A 24,239-nucleotide genomic window follows, 5' to 3' on the forward strand; every position below is an offset into this window, starting at 1 on the left:
CCACTACTATCTTTACTGTGGTGTCGTTACGGTAGAATTATTTCAGGTGACTTGGGGGTGCGTTTTCATTTATTTAGATATAATACTCCATAATGCTATAAACTAGTCTCAAGCAGATGAAAACAAGCGTAGATGGTGTGAAATTCATTGATATAAAATTGTCTACTTCAAAACTGTGTGAGTAACTGTAGCCTACGACAGAGCGAAATGTAAACAGTGCAAATGGCGGCTTTTCGCGGTATTTCCGTGCTTAATTCTTGTATTTAGAAACAAATAATGAAATGTATGTGACGTGGACGTGAGTATTGTGGTCAATTTACTGAACATCAAGTAAAATTTAGTCCACCTGTAGGTAGTTTTATTTGGTACCTGTCAGACGAAAAAATCGCATGTCGGCGACAAGTAGACAGGCAAACATTTCGAGCCATGTTAACTCCAACATTTTATGTCGTCCGTTCACATTTGTTTCTAGACGCGCTACAGGTCACTATTTGTATAAGCCCACATAGAAATGTGGTAGTATATTGCCATCACCCCTGTCTGTCCAGCGCAAGGCTCTACATGGCGACTAAAACACTCGCCATGGCGACCAAATATATTTTCTGGCTAGTTAAAATTTTCACTTGAGTCGCCAGCTGGCGACTGTAAGTTTTTTTTCTCGTTTTAAAATAATTACAAAGTTTTTTTTTACAAAATTGAATTTGTTTATTCAGCGCTTCGTAAAACCGGAACTTACTAGGGGAAATAACTCCAATTTAACGACAATATTTACGACATTCATATATTTTCTTACCATGTGCCGAAAATCGTTCTAACTTACGGCAATGTATACAAAATGTCCGACTACGCATGTTGTTGACCCATTTTTCTAACCCATACATTAATAGGGTGACCCATGCACCTACAGAAATACAGTCAACCGCTGATAGTTCGAGACTACCACTGAAGCGTGCACATTCGCCGTGTCGAGGCCAACTTTCTGACAGTATGATACTATAAATAGCCATGGCACGTGCAATTCTCTACAAATCTATCAACTATTACAGCCGTAAAAAATGTATTGTTGACGATTTTGAATAGCAGTAAAATTAAGCTTCTTGGTTATTACAGCAGATTTAGAAATTACGTTCGTTTCATTTTTTAAATCGCTTTATCATTAACTGTACCGTTAAGAGCGGCATCTTTTGGTTTAGTACAAATACTATCTCTGAAACACTCGGGTTAGACAGGAACATGATACTAGCAGTAGTTTAATTTTACTTTTACAAGCTTCTTAAAACAATTGTTGAGCTAGCTAACGTGCTCATTTCTAAATTCAATTTCTTGTTCTAGCTTTCTGTTATGTTTCGTAAAAAAGTAGTCTTGATTATCCTGACCTGTCAATCAGCCTTAGAATGGTCGATAGACTGGTTAAACGAGACTAATTTCAAAACAAGGGCACGTAACCTATCTTTTACTCAAAAGTGTCTGGATGTTATGGGCGACACATGGAACCAGTTTTCAGTCTATTATTTATAGATGATTAATGGTCATAGCTTATTAAGTACAACATGATCGTTTATTTAGTGACTATAATTGTGTGAAACTGATTTGAGGCTTGGCATATATATAAATATTGTGGCGAAATTGTCGAGATATATGGAGATATTTATTCATTAATAAAATGAATAAAAAACAAAATCTTTTAAGCTCTTTCTTTAAAAAAAAAAAGGAAGATTCCTCTCTGACACAGATTAAAAAAAACAACGCGTAATATCTAGTAGTGATTTACGTTAAAGACTACAGTTAATAGCATTGTTATTTCTGGGTACTAAAATTTTGGTGCTGGCTAGTAAATTTTTAGCATTTAGTAGCCAGTGAAGACTAAATTTTCCATGCCCATATTGACCCTTGGTCCAGCGTCCACAAGTAGTACCACTAGTGCGTTGGGCAACAGATTGTACAAATTTTCTGTTAACTCGTTCAAAGCAGACGGAATTGACAGGCAGACCTCAAGATTCTGTCCCATTTCTGATCCTGTTTATCACTAGAATTTGACCCCAAAAGGCAGAATATCGACTCAAATTTTCTGAGAGGGGGACCGTCCCCCCAGCCCCCCCCCCCCCCACCTTTCAGGTTGCTAAGTGTTATAGCCACTTCTCTAAGGTTGACAAAAATCAATAACAAAATCAATAACCATCATAATATGACATGAACTGTATGTTAATTTGAATAAAACTGCATTTCAGTTCCTTTTAATATACGAAAAATCACATTTTTATCTTGTGGACACTCCAGAGGTCACAATTTTCATCTGATTTTGATGAAACTTGAATTGCATTTTTATAACCCAAAGATCCTGGTTCCTTTACATATTTGCGCATATCGAATCTTAACTTCCTGAATTATTGCCCCTGATTGTACGAAAAATTGTGTTTTTAGCTTGTGGTCTCTCTAGAGGTCACAATTATTATGTGATTTAAAAAATCGTTCGAATATATCACTTTTACACTGTAATGATGCTTGAGTTTGAATTTCGTGAATATCGGACCAAAACTACCGGACAAAATGTAAAAATATGGTATATCAAAGTTCTGGTCCCTCTAGAGGTCATAATTTTGAATCGATTTCGAAATACATGTTTATAACCCACAGATCTTTGTGCACATCGGATCGTAACATCTTAAATTATGGCCCTTGATTGTACGAAAAATCACGTTTTTAGCTTGTGGTCCCTCTAGAAGTCACAATATTGATCTGATTTTGTATGAAACTTGAAATATATGTTTATAACCCAAAGATCTTGATTCCTTTTAATATTCGCGCATATCGGATCGTAACTTCCTGAAGTTACCAAAAATCGCTTTTTATACGCCCACATTGAAATGTGGTCATATATTGTAATCGGTCGGTCCGTCTGGTGTCCACAATTGCTTGTGGACGCTCTAGAGGCTACAGTTAATATCCGATTGATTTGAAATTTATACACAGTGTTTAAGGTCATGAGACGAAGAAATCTATTGATTTTCGGCGATTTCCGATAATCGCCAGAGTTATGGCCCTTGATCACTTCTTAAAAATCTTGTGGACGCTCTAGATGTCAAAATTAATATTCGATTGACTTTAAATTTATACACAGTGTTTAAGGTCACGAGACGAAGAAGCCTATTGATTTTCAGCAGTTTTCGATAATTACTGCCAGAGTTATGGCCTTTGATTACTTCAAAATATCTTGTGAACGCTCTCGAGGCCAGAGTTAATATCCGATTGACGTTAAATTTATACACAGTGTTTAAGGTTCATGAGTCGAAGAAGTCTATTCATTTTCAGCAATTTCCGATATTTACTGCCAGAGTTATGGCCCTTGATATTTTTGAAAAATCTTGTGGGCACTCTAGAGGTTAAGTTAATATCTGATGGACTTTAAATTTATACACAGAAGTCTACTCATTTTCAGCGTTTTCCGATATTTACTGATAGAGTTATGGCCATTGATCACTTCAATAAATCTTGTGGTAGCTCTAGAGGCCAAAGTTAATATCCGATTGACTTTAAATTCATACACAGTGTTTGAGGTCATGAGACGAAGAAGGCTATTGATTTTCAACAATTTCCGATAATTACTGCCAATGTTATGGCCCTTGATCACTTTGAAAAATCTTGTGACGCTCCAGAGGCTAAAGTGATCAGCCGAATGATCTTCAGATTAATACACAGAGTTTAAGATCTTGAGACGAACAGGTATATTGATTTTCTATGAATTTTTATGACTTGAACAGCTAAGTCCATGATGTTAAAAGTTTCGTATACTAAACATTAGCATGGGGCAGAACTTTATAAAAACCAAACAAATTCTAATGGTTTTCTGATAATTACTTAATTAGTTGTTACTCTTAATCAGGGCTCTATAAAAGTTTAGTGTGCCTGCCCACACACTTGAAAATGTGCCTTCAGGGTCATACTGAAACACAGGGATGTAGCCAGGATTTGGTGAGTGGTGTAAAAATATATTGGGCGAGCGGAGCGAGTGAAGAAAATTTTTGGGAGGGGGGCGTGGTTTTTTATGAAAATTAAACCCTTCTTGGTGTATTTTCAGAGCATCTGCTGCCTTATGTATTTGGTTCAATGGAAATCAAATTTCCATTTATATATTCAAATTTTACCAAATTCACTTAATTTTCATCAATGATTCAGGGATCTAAAAACTTTTTGACACCACCCGACCAAGCATAAAATTGTCCCACCCCACTCTGTTTCTCTGGATAGATAAGTTGAGGACCTTTCGGTATTTGTTGTTTTGTTGGGTTTTTTTTTCAAATATTACTTTATTACTTTGAGATTAAAAGTTACAACAATTCTTAAAACGGTGTTTGTGTTTTATTTGAGTACAACGAATTGTGACAACAGGTAGATATTGATAATTAAAACACGTATGATTTGACTTGTTTGTAAAGTTGTTGTACGTGTCTCACGAATATTATTATTATTACGGTGGAATGAGAATCAGGTCAGGCAGAAACTGAGAAAGCTCTCATCGTCCTCCTAGTCCTACTCTCGGGCCGTAGCAAATCCACGGTCAACACAGGTAAGAAATAAAATAAGAAACATCGTGAAAATTTGCAGGCACGTGTTGGACAATTACGACATTCAAACCTTTAACATTGGAGTGCCGTAAATTGGTCTGGGTGACCTATTTACGGCAAATAAACAAATATAAAGACCGTAGAATAATTGTAAAATGAATAGACCTAGGCCTACACATCTTCTCAGTATAAATAAACAAAATACCAATACATCTTTCTTTAAACTAATTTGGGATGATAGGGTCTACTACGGCACACAAAAATAAATTATGCTGTGACAGACATGGTTTGCGTACGTCGGCTTTTACCATGGCTGTGCCGTTTAATTGCCGTGGTAAATTTCGAGTGCCGAGTTTGTGTACAGAGAAGGACGAAGGGGTTTAAATATGACTGGGCGGCTTTCTTCGATTTTTTCTTTGTGCTGGGCGGCAAAAAATAGTGCCGGGCGCAGGCGCCGCACGGTGTGGCTACATCTTTAAAAATGTGCCTGCAAAAAAGTTTTTTTAAAGCAAATGTGCCTGCGCACGCCGTGAGCATTTGTGCGGAAATATCGATGCCTGCTCTTAATCAGATTTTAATGTATTATAAATGTTTCATTACCGAAAAAAGTAAAAATATGCGACAACTTTTGTTGACTGCCCGGATGATTTAGCTGCTGTAGGCGTATGTTTCGTTGCTTGGCAACCTCTCTTTGTTTAGCTTGTTCTCTATCCATCTCTTGCAAAATGTGGGTGTATCCTACCTGGCAGCTGCTGGTTTTATTTTAAATTTGATGTAAAGCGTTGGGACAATGAGAGGATGAGCCCTATTGATTTTCTGTGTTCTCCGTTCTCTGTCCATCTCTTTGAAAATGTGTATCTTGCATAGCAACCACTTGTTAATAAAAGTATCTGATCTTGGATTTACCATTGAGACACCCCTATTGGCTCATATCTATTATCAACAAGTTATGTTGGTTGAGAGTAAAATGGACAGATCATTGATATAAAATCAGTGGTGAAAATATTGATTACTCTCTGTATTGATAATCCTTGTTTCTTAAATTGATTGCAGGAATGAATTAGAAATGTTTATTTATTATCATTTAAGAAGTCAGCCAAGAAGATCACGTTCTAGAGAAAGAGATCGTGATAGGGACAGGAAAGAAAGAGGCAGAAGCCATCGATCTAGAAGTCGAGATCGGGAATATAGGGAAAGAAGTCGCGAAAGAGAAAGGGACAGATATCACGAAGACAGACATCGTGATCGGGACAGGGAAAGAGATCGTGAACGAGAAAGGGAATACAGAAGACATTAATATAGGTAAGTGGTCCTTGTGATTGGAAACATTATATACACCACATTACTTTATACCCATCATAAGGATTTGTCATTATTTAGCCTAAGTGTAACTAATCAGTTTATTTCAGTGACTACTAAAGTAGGTAAAGGTAAGCACTTGTAAGATTTAATGAGAAATATCTGTCTTTTTAATGTTTTAATTTTAAGAATAATCTTGCATTTAAAAACTTATGGTCACTTAATCTGATTGGTGTGACTCACATTTGATTTATTTGAATATTGATAAGAAAATAAATATCCTGTAAAGTGTTTTATTAAGTAGGTAGTTTAATATGTTAACTTTCTAAATTACAGCTTGAAACATGGCAGATCATAAGAAACTTCGCCAAACTCATTGAAGAGGCTTATTTTCTACCTGTGTATTTTCTATTTAAAGATTCCCTACTGGATATGGATTGAAGTGTGTCTTAAGATCCGGAAAAAATCCCTGATTCTAAAAACTTTCAAAATTGGAGAAAGCATTATACTGACATGTTAATTGTTTACATCATCAAATACTTGATCTGTGTTCAAAACCAATTCTTGTTATCAAATCTGATATATAAACGATTTGTTTCCAAAAAATATTTCATATTTCTGACATATTGTTAACATAGCTTATCAAATTGATAGAAACCTGTTAACTCTTTTCAACTATGAGTTAATTAGGGACATATTGTACAATCCATATCTCCTTTAAAATTGCTCCTTTTTGGTGTAATTCTTATACTGTGTTGTCTAGTCTTTCTTTTTATATCCGATTATTGGATTGAAAATATTTCTACATTTTTTTATATACATGTATATGACTTTATATTTTTTTAATACGCTTTTACAAATATATCAACCAAGAAAAATATTTTATTTTATATTTTTATAAATTTTTATTAAAATTATTTGACTTAAATGAGTGAGTGTATGAATGAATGATGTATTACTTGTAGTCTATAAAATTAGTGAGATGCATTCGATGTTGTTTCATTTTCTTGATAGTGGTTATCTTTATACACCTACATTTTAGTGTGCATGTATTATGTTTTCATACTGTCCGTCCATCAACAATTGGCTTGTGAACGCGATAGAGGCTACATTTTTTTTTTTTTTTTAACAGATAATTTTGAAGTTTGGTGTGAAGCATTCTGTTCATTTCATTTCCTACAATATTCAGCATTTTCGACTTTCCATTCTCGAGTTATTCCCCCATTTCCAAAAACTTGTGAATGCGATAGAAGCTAATAGTATTTAAGGGGGTGTACAGTAGAAATTTTAAAATTAATAAAGAGAGGAATCCAAAACCATTGAAATTACATAAACTTTGATAGGATCCAAGTCATAATAAAATTGATACAGTGACACTAGTTGGAGGAGATGTTAAAAACAAAGTGATAGGTATCACAAAACCATCTTTTATTGCACGGTTTTATGAAACCCATGACTGTTTTTAACCACTTTTCAGTATGGACATATTATGTTGTCCGTCACCCTGTCCGAAAGCCTTAACACAATATATGCATCAGTTTTTTACAGATTTTTTTCAAATTTGGTGTGAAACATTGTGATATATCAGTATTTAATGACAAGGAAATGTGTTCTTTGATTTGCTGTCCCATTGCAAACATTTGCTTCTTGAGTGGGGTGAATTGTTTATAAAGAAACTCTATCCAGGTTAAGACTATACTTAATACTGTTAACAGGCTGACTGAAAATCTGTAGAAGAAATCCTTATTGGAGACACATTAATGTCATTAATAGGGAATTCTTAGATGATACAAGGTATTTAGATGTGTCTCCAGATCCACGGTTCCAATATTGCAAATGACATACCGCTGGTTCTAAAAATGACCATAATTGCACAAACTGTAGCCATACCAAAACCGTATAAAACTTGGACTTTTCATCATTTTTTTCAATTTGTTTGATACTCAGTTTTGCATTATCAGGCTTTATATTGGATTGTTTGGCCTCAGTTTGTTTAATTTTAAAAGTTCCACCTTGGAGATGAGAAGTTTATTCTCGTTTTCCAGAATTTTGTTCTGAAGACGTATACCAATAAATATCCTGTGACAATTCAGTTTCCGTTTGACATGCTACCCCACTGGCTTCGGTTACTTTGCTCCTATCACTCTGTAAATATGCTCCTATCACTCTGTAAATACGTATAACATTAACAAAGATTCTGTTCTAAAATGTACATACATACATGTAGGCAGTGACCTCCCTAGACATTCACCAATGGCGATAATTCTTTTTATTGGCGAATAAAGTGATGATACTGGCGAAAATTTTGGCAAATGAATTTTAGAGTGTTATTTCGTAGATCTGCTAATATTAAACTTGAAATGGTCTTGTTCAAGACTTCTTTCGATCGACTCGATGGAGTATCTATTTTTAGTACATTAATTACTCTAGTCTCAATCTTACAAGTTGCAAATCGGTCAATGTTACGCATTAAAATAACCGAAAGTTTGAGTCTCGAGACTAGTATAAAACTATCAAACACAGTTATGTCCTTTTTGTGTGGCGCTGCATTGTTTACATTCGCTTCACTACAAGTTTTCTTTACTCACGCAGCAAATAGATAAAATGCCCAATAATGACAACTAATACTAGTAAACACAAAATAAGGATAGATTCCTTTAGTTCATATTTACAGGGTTTGGTCGACCCATCGAGCCTACTCCCCAGCCAAAATCACTGAATTTAGAGATACCGCCCGGTTACGTTTTTGACTGATTTTTCGTCATTTTCAGGTCAAATTTCGACCATTTGTGTAGTATTGCTATAGCCATTAATCGACCAATGGAGAACTAGGTTTTGGTTGGTGATTATAGTCTGGGTCTCACCCTACCATAGTATAATAGTCATCCAGTGCAACCTCTCTTTCCATAGGTGTCATGACACTACACAAAAGATGTGTCTGCAGATACCTGAATTATACCTTTTCTTTGAATTGCGATAACTCCACTGGAGCAGGGTTTGCAATAAAAATGAAAATCGTTTTATTTGCAGCTAGACCTGTTCTAACAACGTAAAAAATAAAATCGTTGTCAGCTAACCTTTAACAGTATGAAAATTATGACGAAAGTTACGAAATTTGTCACTTTTTTCACGTCGAAGTTCGGTTTCTGAAGTGTTGGGATTTCACCCGTACATTCCGGACATGTCCTACGCTGTTTTCCAAATGTCAGGCCAGGAATATGCCCAATCGGACATAAAGATATGGTGAATATTATTCAGAATTTCAAAATTAATATAGTGTACTGAGTGTATAACTACCACTCATCCCGATTATCATCGCAAGTAATTCTTATTTCGGACGCCTTTCTTTCATTGCTGACGCCTTTCTTTCATTGCTGAAGTTCTGTGTGCCTTTTAAAAGTGATTTAACTATCAATGCAATTTTAAAATACCATTTTACGAGAATGATTTGACATCACCACAAGTAACTCTTATTTCGGACGTCTTTCTTTCATTGCTGCCGTATAAACGAATACATTTTGGAGGAATATTACTGGCGTGAATTTGATTGAAGCAGGCAAGGATCGGCAAGCTTTCATTCCATCGTATTACGAAAACACGTAATTTTGTAGGAATATTACTGACATAAATTTGAATACCATACGGGAATTAAATATGAATACCATACGGGAATTAAATATGAATAAGCGGTTGCCATGCAAGACACGCCCACATGTTGCAAGAGATGGACAGAGAACAAGCTAAATAAAAAGCGAATATTGAAAGGAACCTAGATCTTTGGGATATAAACATACATTTTAAGTTTCATCAAAATCGGATAAAAATTGTGTTCTCTAGAGTGTCCACAATCTTGAAATTACATACTTTTACACTACTTGCGTATGAGTCATTAGGGCGTAACGGTGATATATTGGAACGGTTTTTAAAATCGGAAAAAAATTGTGACATCTAGAGGAACTTCAAGCTAAAAACGCGATTTTTGCCTACAATCAGGGGCCATATTCCACGAAGTTACTGTGTGATATGCGCGAATATCGACCGAGATCTTTGAAATCTAAACATATATTTTAAGTTTAATCAAAATCAGATAAAGATTGTGCGAGGGTGTCCACAATCTTGGCATTACATACCTTTACACATTTGCGTACGAGGAGCGGACATTTTGTCCGGCAGTTTCGGTCTGATTTTCACGAAATTCAAACTCTGCCATCATTAGTGTGTAACGGTGATATATTAAAACGTTTTTTTCTAAATCAAATAAAAATTGTGACCTCTAGACAGGCTACAAGCTAAAAACGTCAATTTTTGTACAATCATGGGCCATAATCAAGGAAGTTAAGATCCGATATGCGGGAATATCAAAAGGAACCGAGCTCTTTTGGTTATAAACATTCTTTTTAAGTTTCATCAAAATCGGATAAAAATTGTGACATTCAGTGTCCACATTCTAAAAACATGATTTTTCATAAAATCAGGGCCATAGTCCATGAATTTACGGTCAGATACTTGCCAATATCGAAAGGAACAGAGATTTTAGGGAGAAAAACCTGTATTTTAAGTTTTGCTGAAAGTGGATAAAAAATGTGACCTGTAGAGTGTCCATAAACAAATAGTGGACGGACAGGGGCGACGACAGTATACGTCCACACGCGAATGTGGGCGCACAAAAATAGCGAAGTGTTCTTATTTTTATTACGTGCAGATTTGACATTTATAAAGAAGAAAACGATGTTTTCATATCACAAACTATTATTTCGAAAATTCTGCAAGCATTTGCTGTCGTATAATGAAGACACATACTTTTGAAGGAATATTACTATTATGAATTCGAAGCAGGATCAGCAAGCTATCATTTAATCAATGTATTACGAAAACACGTAATTTTGTACGAATATTAACATAAATTTGAATACCATACAGAAATTAAATATACTCAGCCAAATTAAAAACTTGACACTGATGAATTTCAACAAATTTTTTTTTCTGGTAAGTCAAATAAATTTTAAAGTGTTTCTAACGATAGTCAGTAGTAAGAAGCCTTTAATTTCATAAAATTGTAAAGTTTGCTTAAACTGAACACGCACACGTAACTTGAACTGGAAAAACAAATTAAAATTGTTATTTTCATCTTTGTTAGAAAATGCCGCGCCTTTCAAATGTAGAACGTTTACGTGCTATAGGTAGGCTCTATGCTGGTCAGTCTGTGGTCACTGTTGCAAGAGCCTTTAATTGTTCACGCCAGACAATAATTAATTTTAGAATGAGAGTGCTTCAAACTGGAACTATTGCCGACCGCCCAAGGGCGGGAGCGCCACGTGTGACGTCACTCCAGGAAGATCAAGCAATACGATTACGTCATCTTAGAAACAGATTTGTCACTGCAACCTCCACAAGTAGAGAGATGTTTGGTGGAAGGGTAACTGCACAAACTGTTCGAAATCGCTTGCAGGCTGCTGGTCTTCGAGCTCAGAGGCCCTATAATGGACCAAAGACAGTGGAATTCGGTTGTCTTTAGTGACGAATCTCGATTCACTTTGAGATTTGCCGATGGCAGGGTCCAATTGTACCGCAGACGAGGTGAACGTTACGCTCAAGTATGCGTCAGAGAAGTTGACCGATTTGGTGGCGGCAGCGTCATGGTTTGGGGTTCTTTTTGTGCACATGGACGTTCTCCTCTTGTTGTTGTCCAAGGGAAGTTAAATGCTGTCCAGTACAGGGATCAGATTTTGCAACCTGTTCTTCTTCCGTTTATGCAGAGACATGGGCCTGGACTAACGTTTCAACAAGACAATGCTCGACCCCATACAGCAATTGCTACCCAGAATTTTTAAGAAATGCCGGTGTCCAAGTCCTGGATTGGCCGTCGCTTAGCCCCAACCTTAATCCTATTGAACACATCTGGGACGAACTGGGTCGACGTGTTCATCAGCAAGTGAATCCACCACTGACGTTGCAGGACCTTCAACATGCTCTTCCTGAGCAGTGGTGACGTCTTCCTCTGGTAGTGTTTACTAATGTTCTGAGATCCATGAGAAGACGTTGTGTGGCAGTACGAGACGCTAGAGGAGGCCACAACCTTTACTAAACACTTTATTCCGATTGTTCTCCAAGTCTGTGAATTTCATTTTGGGGGATACTGTGACATCACAAACGTTATCAATGTCAAGGACTTTCGGCGAGACGTATTCTTGCTTTCTGTTGATGTCATGGTCGTCTGTGCACAACATAACACTAAAATAGTTGCCTTAAACCAAATATTAGAAATCTAGTCCCAAAAATCCCGAGTGTCAAGTTTTTAATTTGGCTGAGTATATGAAAAATATCGAGGTGCACCTAATTTTTTTTACGTACGGGATTTGAATATTTTGTTGACACGTGACTTTTAAGTGGTATGAATCCGTCTGCTTAAATAACCATAAGAGTTATGCCCCTTTATTTTTGGTAAAATATCCGACAAGAACATTTTGAAATCCCAACTCTAACTCATTTGTTTTTCAATATTTTCGAATGACATATGGTTTGTCGATAGAGCAACGCGTGAACTTCAAATTGTACCCCTGATGACCTCGCGATTGAATGTCAAGTTCAAATGGGCGATTTTCAAGGAAATTGGGTCTGGTTTGCATAATTGTTGATTTACATCTGCTCTAAGTCGACTGTTTTTAAAAATTTTGAATTGAAATTTCTCATTTTTCATAGAAAAAAATGTTTAAATAATCAGGATCGACATTTTAGATCGAGAATTTGCGAAAATCCCTATTCACTGAGAAGCCATCTTGGATTTGTAAACTGGATACCAAACCACACCGAGACTGAATATTTTGGCAAAGCAGGTTGAAGGGGAGTCGGAGTTGATATATTGACCCTTTGAATAACAATATAAGCGATTGGGTACCTGAATAATCCGCCGATGTATCCCAATCAAAACTGAAGTTTTTGCTAACTATCGACACAAATTTTCACACTGTTGCAAGTAAGCTGACAACGATTTTATTTCTTATGTTGTTAGAACTGGTCAAGCTGCAAATAAATTAATTAAGCTTTCATATTTCATATGAAAGCTTATTGTTTCTGTTAAGATTATTATTGTTATTATTTTTTTTTTTGTGTTTTATCCACAAATCGGATTTCTCAGAATCTAACCATAGGATCTTTCTGAAACTTTTACCTATCCCCCCAAAAATGGGTGGTGGCTGTTGATTAAATATATTTTCAAAACGTTTTACGAATTCGAAATCACCAAATTTTACGAACGAATGCATTTGACCTACAATGCTGTAACTTTGTGACTATTTGACCTATTTTACTAAATCTTTTTTCTTTGAGTACCTTGAGACAATTACTTCAAATCTTCAGATTTTCGAATTTCAAAAATTCGACGCTGTGATTTCGAAACGGAAGTTGAAACCAACTTGACAATTTCTTTAATAGTTGTAAGATTTTCATGAAATTTAGCATGTAAGTAGATCTTACCAATGCGACTTCAAAAATATGATTAGAAATTTGCTAAATTATCTCCCCTTAATGAAATTAAGGATCAAAATTTTCAAAAAAATCATCAAAATATAGGTCAGAATGACCTAAAAAAAAATTTTCGATACAAGACAAGTAATTACTGATTCGTACACAAAAAATGGAGTTTGTAGCCCAAACCGGAAGTGCCACCATCTTGAAATGTGAAATATCGCTAAGGCTTTTTCGATATTTTACTTACAGACAAGGGAATTATATTTTCCAAATTCTTGAAGGAAAGCCCATAAAATGTAGGCAGTAGAATTTTGATTTAGGTCAACTGATGGACGCCATTTTGAATTGAAAATGAAAAATAGTGAAAAATCCACATTAATGGGCTTGAAAACCCACACAATTGGTCGTGGCTTAGAGAATCTGTCTCCTATTACCGAAATTAATACATTTCAGGATAGCCTGGCTCATGGTCGAATGTTTGGTATTTGAATATTTCAAAAATTTGAATTTCGCCTTTGATGTTTTCCATGCCGACAAGGTTGCTTTGAGTTTAGCTGGTTTTGCCTTCGCGCATGCGCTACGCTGGAACCAAACGTACCATGAGTACCAAATTCCGGCGAGGAACTTTTCACGCTGGTACCTAGGTACCCTGATAATTTCAAGGTGATACCTGCATTCGTTCAAGTCGTTTGTTCTTGGCACGGCTCCAGGTCGTTTTTTTTTTCTAAGTCAATTTACGGCTTCTATAAGGGGGAAAAAGGTGGAATTTCGTCGCGAAACCGGCACTGATTGTCCGAAAACCATGAAATTTGGACACAATACGCCCATTACCACCCCGGACTCTGTGCTTTACTCCCATTTTGATCCCATTAAAAAAAAAAAAGAGTTTTAGCAAAAAAATGATTTTCGGAATTTAATATTGGTTTTAATTAATTTTGAAATTGCAAATGCAAAGACATTTTAACGCCTCTCCCGTATGTGATAGGTATTAGTACTATACACATTATCCTTAAAAGACAATTTTTTAAAATGACCGCAACGATGTATCGATACTAGAAACCGAAATCGCCTATTTTGACCTTTTTTGACTGCTGAGGCATCCTACCGGTGGTCCAAATCTCTGGAACTTCTAGCGGTTGGCTGTGCCGCGATGATATTTATCACATATTAAAAGGAGAAAATGCTCAGATATCAAGTACAATAAAAATTTGATAAAATACGGCAATTTTTTAAGCAAAAAAACTTTGATCGGTGGGGGTGGGTTTCGAATTTATTTTCAACATTCTCGGAATTCCAGACTCTTCTATTTTTAATATGTGATAGCTTGAATCCCAAGGTACATCCCGTGCAAATTTGAAGGCAATCGGCCCAAGGGAACGATGCCTGGGCAGAGCAAATCAACCCCGGTAGCGAAAATTTGCTCATTCTTCAACGCTTATTATAATAGATCAATCCGGGTCCCCTATCCACCGTCACATACCAAACCACTCCGAAATATTCCAAAAATCCAAAAATCGACCGTAATTTCTTTTGACTTCGCGCATGCGCCACGCTGGAACCAAAGGTACGATGACTACCAAATTCCGACGAGGAACTTTTCACGCTGGTACCTAGGTGCCCTGAGAAATTCAAGGCGATACCTGCATTCATTCAGGTCGTTTGTTCTTCACACGGTTCCTGTCGTTCGGCTTTTTCCGCCATTTACGGCTTCAGTAAGTGCGAAAAAAGTGGAATATCGCCACTTCTGGAACGGAAAGTCATTCCGATTACAGCAATCCAACTCTCAGTTATTTCCCTTTAGTTTTCGGATTATTTTGTTGCCTGGGTGCAATGTTTCTCACTATATTTAGACTTGTAACTTCGCGACTTTTTCACCGATTTTGATAATTATTTTTTGTTCTTTTTTCTTTTAAGATACTTGGTATAATCCATGTCACGTGACGATGAATATGAAAGCTTTCATATCTGCATGGGACAGTAGCAGATCTAGTTTTAATTTTTATCGCAAACTCTGCTCCAGTGGAGTTATCGCGATCTGAAGATAGGGTACATTTCAGGTATCTCCAAACACGTATCTTGGGTAATCTACTGACACCTATGGAAAATGAACTTTAACCGGATGATCATGATAATGTGATAGGGTAAGACCCCGACTATTATGAACAACCAAAACCTAGTTTGTCAGGGTCATGTAACCGCGGTAGTAACAGCGGTTGATTTCTAAAATCAGTGATTTTGGCTGGGGAGTAGGCTCGATGGGTCGACCAAACCCTGTGAATATGAACTCAATCAGCCAACCCCCACCTTCGAATATCTGCATGATATTGCATGGTTTTCTCGTGGACTGGCTCTTAATATTGTTTTTTAATAGGATTTCAGACAAATTGGTTAATATTGTTTGTGTTACAGGACATAATAGAATAAGTGTTTCTGAGTTTCAAGGCATGAGTTACAGAGGGCACAAAGAGAACTCTCAGTAAATTTGAGTTTACATAGCTTTGTATTAGTGTAAATTATTCTATGTATATACTTATAATGAAAGCTGCGCATTTTTGTGTTAAATATTTTTTGGGTTTCTATATTATCAATAGTGGTAAATAGAATGGTTTCCCACTGGTTTATGCATTTTGGTGTAACAAATGATTTTTCTACTCTTACATTATAGATATCTTTCGATTTTATGTCAAATAATGGTTTGTCATATGATGAAACTTAGTGTATAGTTGATAATCAGTTTGATTGCTTGATACTTTTGAAAAAAATAAATGTGCGATTAATTAATGTGTGTCATCTATTTATTTTGGGATTTTGGCCAGGGACATCAGCCTCACTGTTTGCTTGTTATAAAACTGATAAACACAATCAGTTGATTACCATAGTTCCATTAATGTTTGATAATAAAAACACTTTATTATCTGAGTAGACTGGATTTAAAAATTTACTGATTACTAAAGAGTATTCCCATTTATCTCACAAGTCTTTTATAAGAGAAGTTATTTTGAAATATGAAAATATGTATCCATCAGTCTGTAAACTGGCTGAACTTAGTCTTGTTATTCCACCTACAACAGTGGATGCAGAGAGGGGGTTTTCACACCAGAACTACATTAAAAACAGTTAACTTCAAATTTAAAAGTAACCTACCTCAATGACCTCATGCTTATAAAAATGGAAGGACTGGAAAGCATAAATTTTGAATTTATCAGAGCATTTGATCCGTGGTGCTCGCCCGTGTTTGTCCGTCCAGACATCCGTCCACAATTTGTTTGTAGACACTACAGGTCACAATTTTTATCCGATTTTGACGAAAATTAAAATATAGGTCTATCTCCCAAAGATCTCGGTTTGTCTTGATATTGGCATATATTGGACGATAACTTCATGGATTATGGCCCTTGATTGTACGAAAAATCGCGTTTTTAGCTTGTGGTCCCTCTAAGAGGTCACAATTTTTATCCGATTGGATGAAACTTGAATTGCATGTTTATAACCCAAAGATATTGGTTCATTTCGATATTTGCGCATATCAAATCTTAACTTAAAAACCAAACAAATTCTAATGGTTTTCTGATAATTCATGAGTTGTTACTCTTAATCAGATTTTAGTGTATTATAAATGTTTCATTACCGAAAAAAGTAAAAATATGCGACAACACTTGTTGACTGCCTGGACGATTTAGTTGCTGTGGGCGTATGTTTAGTTGTCTGGCAACCTATCTTTAGCTTGTGGTCTCTCAAGAGATCACAATTATTATCCGATTTAAAAAAACGTTAGAATATATCACCATTACACCCGAATGATGGTCGAATTTGAATTTCGTGAAAATCCGACCAAAACTGCCAGAAAAAAAGGCAACACCTTGTAGTCTTGTACGCAAATAGTGTATATATGGTATATCAAGGTTGTGGTCCCTCTACAAGGCCAAAATTTTGATCCAATTTTGATGAAATTTGAAATACATGTTTACCTTTTAAAGCTTATAGATAAATTACAAAAAGTACAGAATACTTCCGGTTTCCTTCCACTGCTAAAGACCCATACGCGCAAGCGAATTATTGAAATAAAATTAAAACCATATATTAGTCCTGAAATGACCTAGTTTGTGTCGAGTGGACGTTAAACCCCATTTCTCTCTCTCTCTCTCTGTACTCTAAATAAGAAATGTGACCACTTAAATTAACTCTTGTCTTATATAATTTACACTGGTTACCTGTTAAATATCGAATTTATTTTAAGATTTTATTCGTTACTTTTAAATGTTTAAATACTTTAGCTCCTGTTTACCTCTCAGATTTTTTAGAACTTTATACACCTAGCCGAACATTACGTACATCAGATAAACTACTTTTAAAGCCCAAAACTGTTCAACTAGTCTCTTATGGTCAGCGCTCTTTTAGTTATCATACGCCTGTTTTATGGAATAATCTACCATTTAGTTTAAGATGTTGTAATAAATAATAATAATAATAAAAATGGACGCTCTTTGTACGCAAATTGTGTCTAAGTATATAATACAAAGGATATGGACCCTCTAGAGGTCACAGTTTTTATCCGATTTTGATGAAACTTAAAACTTACCTTTATATTCCAAAAATCTCAGTCCCTTTTGATATTTGCACATTTCAGATCATAAATTTCTGGATTATGGCCCCTGATTGTACAAAAAATCATTTTTGTTTTTAGCTTGTTCTCCATCCATCTTTTGCAAAATGTGGGCCTATCTTGCATGACAATCACTTGTTTTTCTTGACATCAACTGTAAGCACAAAATCCAATAGTTTTATTTAATTCAAGGATGTCTAACTTGCACTGCAGTCTATACAGATGGGTTTAAATAACATCAAGAGTCTGTGCACTGTGCAAAAATGCTGTTTAAAGTAGTAATATTGTTCTTCATTGATAAAAATCAACCACATTCCGCCTTTGCACAAAACATGCTATACTATACTATAGTCATTTGCAAACTAATTGCATGTTACAAACCTCTGCATTTCTCGAGTACAACGTATGAAAACCATGATCCTTAAATTGGTAGTCTATCAAAGGCAGTTCGAGACTGTCAGTGGTGCCGAGTCTGGCAAGGGACAACGTACATAGTCTTTCGGATGGGACAAAATCCGAGGTCCCATATACACATGGTAAAATGTTTATTTTGTCTTAGATATTGGATATCAGAAGCCTACCTTTGCCCGGTAAGATAACTACATCAACGTTGATTTGAATTGACAAATAATTCGTCTTTTCAATGTGTAAGACTTTGGATGATATTGAGTTAGAGACTTAGCTACTTTAAAGTAAAAATTCAAGTATAAATGAAATTATGTAAAAGACATGTTAAAATTCATTTTCAAAAGCATTGTGAAATATTATAGAACATTTATGAACATTGTGAAAAAGGGCATACATCCCCTGTAAGAAATGATTAAAAGATACTGAATCCATAAATATCAAAAAGGATTTTGGATTAATATTGTGAATAAAACTGTATGGGGAAAATAGGGTCCAGGGCTTACTAATATTGAAGAAAAACATAAATGTAGTGGAAGAATAAACGGAGTGGTATATTACTTGATGAGACTGTCGTATGCTCTTGGGATGAATAGACCAGGATCGCGGTTAAGTTCTGTATGGTACCTTTTTATGTTGATGGCTTCCACAAGTTTCCTTGTCTTTTTGTTGTGTTGGTTTACTGTCATTGTTTTCGTATCTTCCCAATTCACTTTAAGACGACCATTGTTGCCGAGATGTTGGGCTATTGCAGAGGTATTGTTGGCTGCTAGTGCTAGGGATTGGTGCTCTTTGATACAGGCATTTAACAGGCGTTTGGTTTCTCCTATATATTTCTGGCCGCACGAACACGAAACTTGGTAGACACATCCTTTTGGCTGTTGTGGGATAGTTGGGTTTATTTTCCTGTTGGTTCGCAGTAAGTCTTTCAGGGTACTGCTACTGGAAAAGATCGTGTCAATGCCTGCCTGTTTCAGGATTCTTCTGATGTGGTAGGATGAACTGGCATTGAATGGTATGCTGACGCTTAGGGGTGAAGGGTCTATTCTTGCTGGCTTCACGGTAGAATGTTGGGATGCTATTGTGGAATTAATGGTTTTATTGATTAGCTGCTTGGGGTACTGGTTAAAAGTGGAGAAGACTTCCCTGAAATGTTCGATTTCATGCCATAGGAGATCATCAGGGTATGAAATAACCTCAAATTAGGTTACGCTAATCTGTCTGAAATTTGAAATGGTAACCTATAGGTTACGATGCATCCATTTGCTGCCATATGTGTTTAGAGCTGACCCTCGAATTAGCCTAGGGGGATTTGGGGGTAAAGAAAATTTTGCATTTTGGCATGCAGTATGTTTCAATTTCGATGATTTTACACCACTTAACCCATTTAACCCTAGAGCCAATTAAAAGATTAGCCAGCTACCCCTATGTTCATTAAATCAGCAAGGCCCATATCCCTAAGTCAATTAGTGGATTATTGTTAATCCTAATACTCTCTACAAAATTGAAAATAACTAAAAAAAATTCTATACAAAGAAATACTCTGTTACAGAAATGTACAGATTGTCATGTTCTTTCCAATGATATAAAATTCAATTGTACAAAGTGACAATTATATTACAATAAATAATATTGAAAAGTCAGTTCCACTAAAATTATGACTTTTCTCTGTCATAATGGTAAAGTAACGTGAACATGTAGCTTTCCAAACTCTAGAATTATTATCCGTAAGTTTTGTGGTATCGTCTGTCTGGAAGTGTATCCAAGAAATGGTGGCCGACACGCTTGATCTCGGCTGTACAGTATAGGGCCTACGTATTCTTCGCATCATAGCGTCCCAAAAATATAAATAGCTTATTTCTTCGACATTATCATATTCCTTGATATGCCTGGTAGTAAATCATAAAAAATCTGATTCCATTTCACTTTCCATGTCATAAAATTATTAGCCGTAAGTGACAACGTGAAAATATTGGAATAATGCCAAAGTCATTGGCACAGTGTGAATTTTCACCTCGGACCTATTACGTAAATACCAGAAGATCCTTTGTTGAAACATATGTTTTTTATTTGATGATTTGCGAATATAACATTCCTTTTCATTGGGTGTTTTATTTTTATTACTCAATCACCATTAATTTAAGAAATAAAAACAATAGAAATCAGTTGATTAATCTGGCGCTTTTGTTTGCTAATCACGTTGCCAGGTATGATGGGTCCGCGAGTTGATTCGCTACTGCCAAATAACAGGTGCGAACTTAAAGATCTTTCAGTAATATGTTTTTATACGCCCACATTGATTGACTTTAAATTTATGCACAGTCTTTAAGGTCTTGAGACGAAGAACTCTATTGACTTCAGCGATTTCCGATAATTACTGCCAGAGTTATGGCCCTTGATCACTTTGAAAAATCTTGTGGTCACTCTAGAGGCCAAAGTTAATATCCAATTGACCTTAAATTTATACACAGTGTTTGAGGTCATGAGACGAAGAAGCCTTTTGATTTTCAACGATTTCTGATAATTACTGCCAGAGTTATGGCCCTTGATCACTTCAAAAAATCTTGTGGATGCTCTAGAGGCTAAAGTTAATATCCGATTGAGTTTATACACAGTGTTTGAGGTCATGAGACGAAGATTCCTATTGATTTTCAACGATTTCCGATAATTACTGCCAAAGTTATGGCCCTTAAGTTATCATCCGATTGACTTCAGATTGATACACAGAGTTTAAGATCTTGAGACGAACAAGTATATAGATTTTCAATGAATTTTTATGACTTGAACAGTTAAATCCATGATATTAAAAGCTTTGCATACAAAATGTTAGCATGGGGCAGAACTTTATAAAAACCAAACAAATTCTAATAGTTTTCTGATAATTACTTCGTGAGTTGTTGCTCTTAATCAGATTTTAGTGTATTATAAATGTTTCATTACCGATAAAAGTAAAAATATGCGACAACCCTTGTTGACTGCCCGGACGATTTAGTTGCTGTGGGCGTATGTTTCGTTGCCTGGCAACCTATCTTTAACGGAGGAATGGGGTGAATATTTTAACTGAAACCTTCAGTTTATAAATTATAGCTCGGTGATCGAGAACAGAAGTCTGTTCGCGTGTTTCTGGGTCATGGTAACTGATGCGTAACCTGAACGACCATTCGCGTGTTATTTCGTACCCTGGATCATGGTCACAGATATTGAGGGTGCGGTTAGTGAGTTGTAATGATGGCTTTCTTGGTTTGGGACGGATGGTTGGATTTAAAATGGAGATACTGATCGGTGTGGGTGGGTTTCCTATAAACTGAAGTACAGAGAGAGTTAGTTAGTTCAAACCTGTATTTCGGCCACCTACTTTACATGGGGAGACGACATCTATGAACAATCTAGAGGATTGCCCATGGGAAGCCCACTATCACCTCTGCTAGCTGAAGTTTACCTTGCCGCCTTTGAAATGAAATGGAAATTATTGTCCAATCAACACTTAGGGAGGGTTTATATCAGGACAAACACAAGTTTATTTATATTCTATGGTTAGCTGAGCAATTTGCCTGGCAAGCTGTTAATCTGCGTCTCTTAAATAAATGTCTCACTCACTTGAAATATCGAATGTGCTGTCAATTTGCACACAGGAACTCAATGAACAAATGTAGATTTAGATTAACAAACTTTCTAAGCATTATTTTTCAACTAACTTACCTTTTCAAATAGCTTCTTTTCCTAACTGTAATCATTTCATGAAATAATGGTCCTACTACTTTGTCGTTTCAATCAAAACTTATTTTTGTATCTCTTCTGTTATCCATATCCTTTCCATTTCCATCTATTTTCAGCCACTCTGCAAAAATGGTCCTGAATGTAGTCCAGTCTCTTTTGTTTTGCTGGGTTTTCTTTGGCTTTGCCTTTGTCTGTTTTCCTTCTTCTTAATCATGGAGGCCGTCATCTGTAACTTATACTGCATATAATAGGCCAAAAGGTTGCTGACCTGCCTAAAGGCCTCACCGATGATGATGATGATGACGATTTTAGTCAACAATGAACCACAGCACACACACCCTTTTGTTTGATTGGGCGGAGATATAGAGGCTACCCAAAAAAAATTGTTCTGAAATGTTAAAGCTATTGAATTGAAAATGGTACAAGTAGTTAGGAAATGTAATAAAGAAGGGAAAAGTAACTTTAAAAAAATGTTGTTACCAGGGTAACTCATTTTTGGGGGAAAAATTATGAAAAGCAGGGTACATGTACACTATATCTTTGTAACCAATTACCGTATTTTTCGGTGTATAAGGCGCATGCGTAGATAAGGCGCAGGGCGACTTTGGCAGAGGTGTTTCAGGAAAAAAAAAATATGCGTGGCTTAGGCGCACCCTTTCCCAGCGCGTGTGAAACTCGTGCCATAACATATGTGACTCAAATCCACCTGCGATCTCCAGTAACTAGGTCAAACTCTATTGTTTACAGTTATAATAATTACCGATATTTAGCCGTATCAAGCTTTATATAATTATATTTCTTTATGAAATAAATTGCTTTTGTTACATTTGTTTATATTAATTATAACACGCAATTGCATTATTGCATAACTTTCAGCTGTAATTCTGTTGCTCGTACGGTAGTGAAATTGTCATTCAAGTCCCGCCCACAACAAACATGGCCGTCTATTACATCGTGTTAAATTCGTGAGTAATTGTCTGTGATAAATGAATCGGTTTTGATGATAAACAAATTAAATAATACCTGTAGAAATAATATATCATGATCAGCTACTCACAACTTAAATCCTGACTACCGGTAAAAGAGAAACAACAATTCCAGTTTACTCCAAGTTATGCAAACAACTGACAAACGATAGCGTCTGTTGCCCCGCCCAAATTTGTAGGATATATAAACAAATATCTAACCATGGATCAGACAGAAAGCAATTTTAATTATTAATATTTGAAAAGTTATCAAAATATTTCTCAAAAGACAAAATATTGTGGTGAGGCAAATGTTTTAAACACCATTTTCCAAGAAACTATGAAAATTATAGAGAAAAAAACCTCTCTGTCTGATTTTAGGGTTATCATTAAAGAATAAGCAGTCTGAAAATCTTATCTTTATTAGTGCCAGAGATACGGTGTACCAACATTTTTCATACTTTTCCAAAAAAAATGTGTTACCCTAGCAACAATTTAAAAAAAAAAAAAATTTAATGTTAGTTTTCTCTTGTTTATTACATTTCCTAACTACTTGTGTCATTTTCAGTTCAATAGCTTTATAATTTCAGAACACATTTTTCGGGTAGCCTTAATACTGCAGGGTATTTTTCGGGTAGTCTCACCCCTTAATACTGCAGGGTATTTCTGAAAGAACTTCCAGTTTTTACAACGAGAATGCGATAATTGACTTCTTTCCCTGAAATGGTAATGTTCTTTTCAATGGAGCAAAGGTGGCACGATATTCGATGTCAGCTACTGACCTACTATTGATTTTCAATGATTTCCGATAACGTAAGCATGCCATGTGGCAGAACTAGAAGCCAAACAAAGTCTAATGATTTATGATAATTACTTAATGGGGTTGTTACTCAGATTTTAGTGTGTTGTAAATGTATTAATTACGGACAAAAGAAAATATATGCGACAACCCTTGACGGCTTAGCTGATGTGAGAGTATGTTTGATTGCTTGGCAACCTATCTTTAATGTCTTTTAAATACTCCCATTAAATACCAAACAATAAACCCTTGTGGACTGGTTGGATGACTTAGCTGCTGTGGGTGTATGTTTCGTTGTCTGGCACCCTATCTTTTTATGACCACATTGCACTTGCCTCTATCTCTGTGAGTTAGTATGTTTTTGAACACTCAACAGGGCAGAGTTCTTGACAGACTTTTTATGACCACATTGCACAAGTTTG

The 24,239-nt window shown here is 35.8% G+C and overlaps 1 protein-coding gene across 10 annotated transcripts in view; it reads left to right on the top strand.

The window, feature by feature from the left end:
• Positions 1 to 24,239, top strand: part of LOC126825396 (cleavage and polyadenylation specificity factor subunit 6) — a 221,688-nt gene that overhangs the window by 194,938 nt on the left and 2,511 nt on the right. For 9 of the 10 annotated variants that reach the window (XM_056101834.1, XM_050555047.2, XM_050555045.2 and 6 more), the window contains one exon: positions 5,652 to 5,864. In XM_056101834.1, coding sequence (XP_055957809.1) covers positions 5,652 to 5,859 — 208 coding nt within the window. In that variant the 3' untranslated portion in view covers positions 5,860 to 5,864. Of the gene's footprint in view, positions 1 to 5,651; positions 5,865 to 6,197; positions 6,703 to 24,239 lie in introns of those variants that run through there. The other variant, XM_050555038.2, reaches the window with a different exon arrangement.

This window comes from Patella vulgata, chromosome 6, assembly GCF_932274485.2.
Source record: "Patella vulgata chromosome 6, xgPatVulg1.2, whole genome shotgun sequence".
NCBI lineage: Eukaryota > Metazoa > Mollusca > Gastropoda > Patellidae > Patella > Patella vulgata.